Below are 6086 nucleotides of genomic sequence, written 5' to 3' on the forward strand. Positions count from 1 at the left end.
TGGGGTAACGGAGTCTATTGTATGTCGGGCTACTATTATTGTATTGCCGTCGTATTGGGCCTAGGTTATGTAACCTAGGGCGTCGTATGCATTCCTATAAATACGTTCATATGATTAATGAGAAAGTCAAGTCGTTCAGTTATATCGTTTCATAATCTTGACATGGTATCAGGATACACAACAAAATTAAAATCATAAACCCTAAACACGGAGCCGCCATGTCTGGCGATGCCCCTGAAACGTCTGTACTAACCAAAATTGAACCCTCGTCTCCATACTTTGACGGTCAGAATGACAAACCTGGAGATCGTATTACTGATGTTCGCTTCAATCTTAATAACTTCGATGATTGGTCGTATTCAGTCTGTACCGCTCTGAAAGCACGTCGCAAATTTGGGCTTCTCAACGACACCATCAACGAACCCAAACCCCCTTGCACTCCGGAGGATTGGGATACCGTTCAAGCTCTGCTCGTTTCGTGGCTCATGAACACAATTGAACCGGAGGTAAAGGCTCTTCTTCCTAATTATGAAATTCCAAAATTACTGTGGGATGATATTAATGACCGCTTTAGCATTGTTGATGGTCCTCGTATTCAAAAAATAAAATCGGGTGTTCATGAATGTCGACAAACTGAGTCCATGACTGTTGCTATGTACTATGGAAAACTTTGTCAACTATGGGATGAATTGGACACCTTCGAACCAATCATCACCTGCCAATGCCGCAAGTGCGAGTGTAATATCGGTAAGCAATATGCTGAACGCCGTGATTTTGACCGTCTTCATCAGTTCTTGCTCGGTCTTCTATCGGTTGAAAACACTACTGCCGTTTCCAACTTTGTTGTTCGTACCACGGACTCTCATCCTATTCTACCTCGCCCCTCCTCTGAATTATCTCGGACTGAATGTCAACATCTACTTTGCGATAATTGTAATAGAAAGGGTCATGATCGTAGTATGTGTTTTGATTTAATGGAGGAGTTACCCGATTGGTGGTATGATTTGAAAGGAATTAAAAAACCATATAAAGGAGGTTCTGGGAAAGGCGCCAGTGGCCATCGTGGGGGTTCAGGCCGCGGTGGAGGTCGTACAGGCACAGGTACTGGCCGCGGGACTGGTCGGAATGATGGTGCTCAGGCCGAACAAAAACAGGACGCGAATAATGTCATTGCTGCTGCTGTCGATGGAAGAGCGCAGGAGGACGTCATTAAGTATGGTACGCTGAGTCATACTTTTGCGGGTAAGTGGATTATTGATACGGGATGTTCGCATCACGTAACGGGAAATTATTCTTGCCTCCTTAACCCGCGACAGGTTGAAAGTCGGGCCGTGGGTCTTCCTGATGGCATGCAAATCAACGCATCCCAAGTGAGACGTGTTGTCCTTACTCCTTCTATTATTCTTGATTCTGTTCTCTACGTTCCCAATTTACGGTTTAATTTAATTTTCGTGTCACAATTAAGTGTCAGCCTTAATTGTGAACTTGTAACTAATGCTCAACATTGTATCATAGAGGACCGTCATACGAGAGCGGCGATTGGCAAGGGTGATCGATTGGACGGACTATACTACCTGCGTCAGCAACCGGAGATCATCACAAGTAGGGTCTCTGTTGGGTCAATTGTGGATATATGGCATCATAGATTGGGACATCTGTCCTCTAAAGTAGTACATTTACTTCCGTTTGTTCGTACTAGTAAAGACACTTTGACTAAACCGTGTGAAATATGTCATCGTACAAAATATGTCCGTAATAGTTTTCCCATAAGCAATAATAAAAGCAGTTGTTTGTTTGAGCTCGTTCATTGTGACCTATGGGGACCATATGACTCTCCAGCCTCGTGTGGGGCGCGCTATTTTCTTACCATTGTTGACGATTTTTGCGTGCTGTGTGGATTTATTTATTGCGTACTAAAACAGAAGTATATGAAAAATTCATGCAATTTATGGCCATGATTACCCGTCAGTTTTCAGGAGTACTTCAAAATTATTCGCAGTGATAATGGGACCAAATTTCACTGTCTACAGCCGTATTTCAAGGAGCAGGGTATATTGTTTCACTCATCATGCGTGGGTACCCCTCAGCAGAATGGGCGCGTAGAGCGAAATCATCAGCATATACTCAATGTGGCACGGGCCTTACGCTTCCATGCCGGGCTGCCCATGGGGTGAGTGTGCCCTCGCTGCTGCTCATCTTATTAATCGTACTCCGTCTGTTTTACTTGGAGGTATTACTCCCTATGAGGTCTTGTTTAATTCACCTCCCCCATTTGACCATCTTAAACTGTTTGGTTCCTTGTGTTTTGCTCACAATCAGAAGGCAAAGTCCGATAAATTTTCTAGCCGCAGTCGTAAATGTGTATTCTTAGGCTATCCGTCTGGCAAAAAGGGATGGTACCTGTATGACTTGGACACTCGTGAATTTTTCGTGTCCCGAGATGTCACGTTTTATGAGGATTGTTTTCCGTATCGTGATGGGCTCACCTCGGTTGTGACTAATCAGCCCACTCACACTAGCAATGACGAGTTCATCGTCGACTGTGATGAGAATAGCTCTCATGAGGTGGTGCCCGCTACTCCTAGTGATGACCAGCCCATGGTTAGCGCGGGTCCAGCCACGGAGGATACCACAGCTTCTCCGGAAATTCCTGGCGGTAATGATCAGGCCATGGGTGTGAGCACTTATCAGGCCGTGGATGTGGGTACTGACCAGGCCGTTAATACGGGGTCTGATCAGGCCGTGGAAGAGCCTGTCCTTGGCCGTGGTCGTCGCGTGAAAATTCTGAACTCAAATCTTCGTGATTTTTTTGTTGAACACACTCTGCGTGGTAGTAGTCCGTCCTCCTCCAATCGGGTCACTATGTCACCGCCTCTCTCAGGTATGCCGTATCCCCTTATTAATTATGTAAATAGTGTTAAATTTTCTACTGCCCATCGTACTTACATGGCAGCTGTGGCAAGTCACATGGAGCCACGATCATTCAAAGAGGCTGTAAAAGATGACGGGTGGAGAAAAGCAATGGAAATAGAAATGCGTGCGTTAGTAGATAATGGGACATGGACATTACAACCGTTGCCCCCAGGGAAAAAGGCTCTTGGTAGCAAGTGGCTCTATAAAATTAAATATAAGTCAGATGAAACTATTGAACGGTTGAAAGCTCGGTTGGTTGTATTTGGTAACCATCAGACAGAAGGAATTGATTATGCAGAGACTTTTGCTCATGTAGCTAAGATGAGTACAGTACGCACATTCCTTGCTGTCGCGGCTGCACGACATTGGGTCCTTCATCAGATGGATGTACATAATGCTTTTCTTCACGATGATTTGGATGAGGAAGTATATATGCGTTTACCACATGGGTTTCATTCTCCCACTGTAGGCTTGGTATGTCGGTTGCGTAAGTCGTTGTATGGACTCAAACAGGCCCCTCGTTGTTGGTTTGCGAAATTGGGTACTGCTCTGAAGAGTTATGGTTTCAAACAGAGTTATGCAGATTACTCGCTTTTCACTTTTGTCAAAACTAAGGTACAACTTCAGGTCCTTATTTATGTTGACGATTTAATTGTCTCCGGAAATGATTTGACTGCTATCACACAGTTCAAGAACTACCTTCACGAGTGTTTCCACATGAAGGATTTGGGTGCTTTAAAATATTTTCTTGGCATCGAAGTTGCTCGAAATTCTGATGGGATATTTCTATGTCAGCGTAAGTATGCCTTAGACGTCATCTCTGAGGTCGAATATCTTGGTAGCAGGCCTGCCCCTACCCCAATTGAGCAAAATCACACCTTGGGGAATTCGGCCAGTCCTGTTCTACGCGACCCCGAGCCATATCGTCGTTTAGTGGGCAGGTTAGTTTATCTTTCTGTTACCCGTCCTGATCTCACGTATGCTGTTCACATTCTTTCCTAATACATGCACGCACCTCAGACCACCCATTGGGATGCTGCACTTCGTACGGTCCGATATTTAAAGGGTACTCCTGGGCAAGGTATTTTGTTACGCAGTGATGCCCACCTCACTCTGTCTGGTTGGTGTGACTCCGACTGGGGCACGTGCCCCTCGACTCGTCGTTCGTTGTCTGGGTGGATTGCCTTTTTTGGCACATCCATTGTCTCCTGGAAAACCAAGAAACAAGCCACTGTCTCGCTTTCCTCAGCTGAAGCCGAGTATCGTGCGTTAACTGCTACTATATGTGAAATAAAGTGGCTAACCAGTTTGCTCCTGGACCTGGGTAATTCACATTCCGCTGCGGTACCTGTATCTTGTGATAGTCAGTCTGCCTTGCACATTGCTCGTAATCCTGTTTTTCACGAACGCACGAAGCATATTGACATTGATTGTCACTTTATTCGTGATGCCATTAAAGATGGCCTTGTCGCGCCATCCTATGTATCGACTAAGCTTCAGCTTGCGAATGTTCTCACGAAAGCTTTAGGTGTTGCCCAGTTCACGTCATTGGTGTCCAAGTTGGGCATTTACAATCCGTATGCTCCAACTTGAGGGGGGTAACGGAGTCTATTGTATGTCGGGCTACTATTATTGTATTGCCGTCGTATTGAGCCTAGGTTATGTAACCAAGGGCGTCGTATGTATTCCTATAAATACGTTCATATGATTAATGACAAAGTCAAGTCGTTCAGTTATATCGTTTCATAATCTTGACATGGGGTGATATAGTTTAAGCCGTGAAATTTTATACACATTTGTATTTTATACCGTAAAATTAAAAAAAACTTGCGAAATCTCGAGATCACTCACCTAAAGCTGGAGTGTTTTGGTGCATTTATTTAGCTTAGTGTTGATTATTTTGTTTATAGGTTATTAAATTGCATATATTCATTTATTTGGAATTAGTAACGATTGTAGGAGATAACAGTGATATGAGCCCAACATCAAATCAAAAATTGATTCAATTAATTAGTACTACCATAAGAAAATTACAGGAACATGAGTTTGGGAATAATCTCATTTTTGTAAATATGATATGATAAATAATTTAGTAATCACTAGTTCCTTTTTCATTTTGTAGCTATCTTTAGTTTAATTTAATTGTATTTCTTGTTTACTCGCTCCGATTCATAAATATTAGACTTTATACGGTCTCTAAGACGACAAATGGACGAGTCATTTCACGCGGGCGCCTGGATTCTTCTTGTGATGATGAGGCAATGGACGATGTTTTTTTATGGATGGTTTTGTATGATGTTTTTGTGGTAATTTTTTATAATAATGCTCGAGGTTTTACATGATTTTGCTTCTTGTGTATTTGTTTCTCATGATGATGAGCTACGTGTGAGTAATGTTTATGAATTGGCTTGCCATAATGCCATGATAGGGATGAGTAACATGACCATGAGTTTGATGGTGCATATGAGTGTTTTGTTGGTGATGATGATGTCTATAGATTGGCACTTCATGGTGATGAATGATTCGCTTTTAGAAGGCGTGTTTAGGTTTTATGTGATGACGTAGCTGTGGAGTTTGATGGTGTTTTTGGAGTGGTTTCCCATGATTGTGAAGCAATGGACAGGCATGGGCGTGGCGTCGTTCTTTGTGATGAGGAATCGTGGGCTTGACATGGCTGTGATGCTCACGAAGGTGGTGGCGGTGATCACTTTCGTGCTTTGAATGATGATTTATGAATGGGATTTTCCAATGGTGGGTTGGATGTGCATGTTTGTGATATCTGTGATGCAGTTGTCTTTCATGATATTAGTGATGATGGTGGTGTTTTGGTGGTAGAATTATCTTTGGTGGTGGCTTGTGATGACGACTATGGTGGTGTTTCGGTGGGTCAACCTTATGTGACATTTTATGAGGCATCTTATGAAGAGGATTTGGTTTGAAACTGTGTAGTAGCTTATGAGGTTGGTGGCATGCACTACATGGTGGTAAAATGATTCTAGGTGGTAAGTGATATAGCGGTAGGATGAGATGGTGGTGTGGCATGTAGTGCGGGTGCATGAAAAGCTGATGTGGTTGTGATGATGGTGTGAGGATAAGGTGCTGATATGATGATGGCATTGGTGTCTCTATTTGCATAGGAGTTGATGCTGGCATTATTGGCGATGGAATATGTT

At 43.3% G+C, this 6086-nt stretch overlaps 1 protein-coding gene across 1 annotated transcript; it reads left to right on the top strand.

Moving 5' to 3' along the window:
- Nucleotides 1-218: 218 nt before the first annotated feature.
- Nucleotides 219-3915, top strand: LOC141632709 (uncharacterized). Its single transcript, XM_074445228.1, has 3 exons — nucleotides 219-1698; nucleotides 2031-2170; nucleotides 2320-3915. Exons 1-3 carry the CDS (start codon nucleotides 219-221, stop codon nucleotides 3913-3915), a joined length of 3216 nt encoding a protein of 1071 aa, XP_074301329.1.
- The last annotated feature ends 2171 nt before the right edge of the window (nucleotides 3916-6086 follow it).

The sequence above is a fragment of the Silene latifolia genome, chromosome Y (assembly GCF_048544455.1).
Source record: "Silene latifolia isolate original U9 population chromosome Y, ASM4854445v1, whole genome shotgun sequence".
In the NCBI taxonomy this organism is placed as follows: Eukaryota; Viridiplantae; Streptophyta; class Magnoliopsida; order Caryophyllales; family Caryophyllaceae; genus Silene; species Silene latifolia.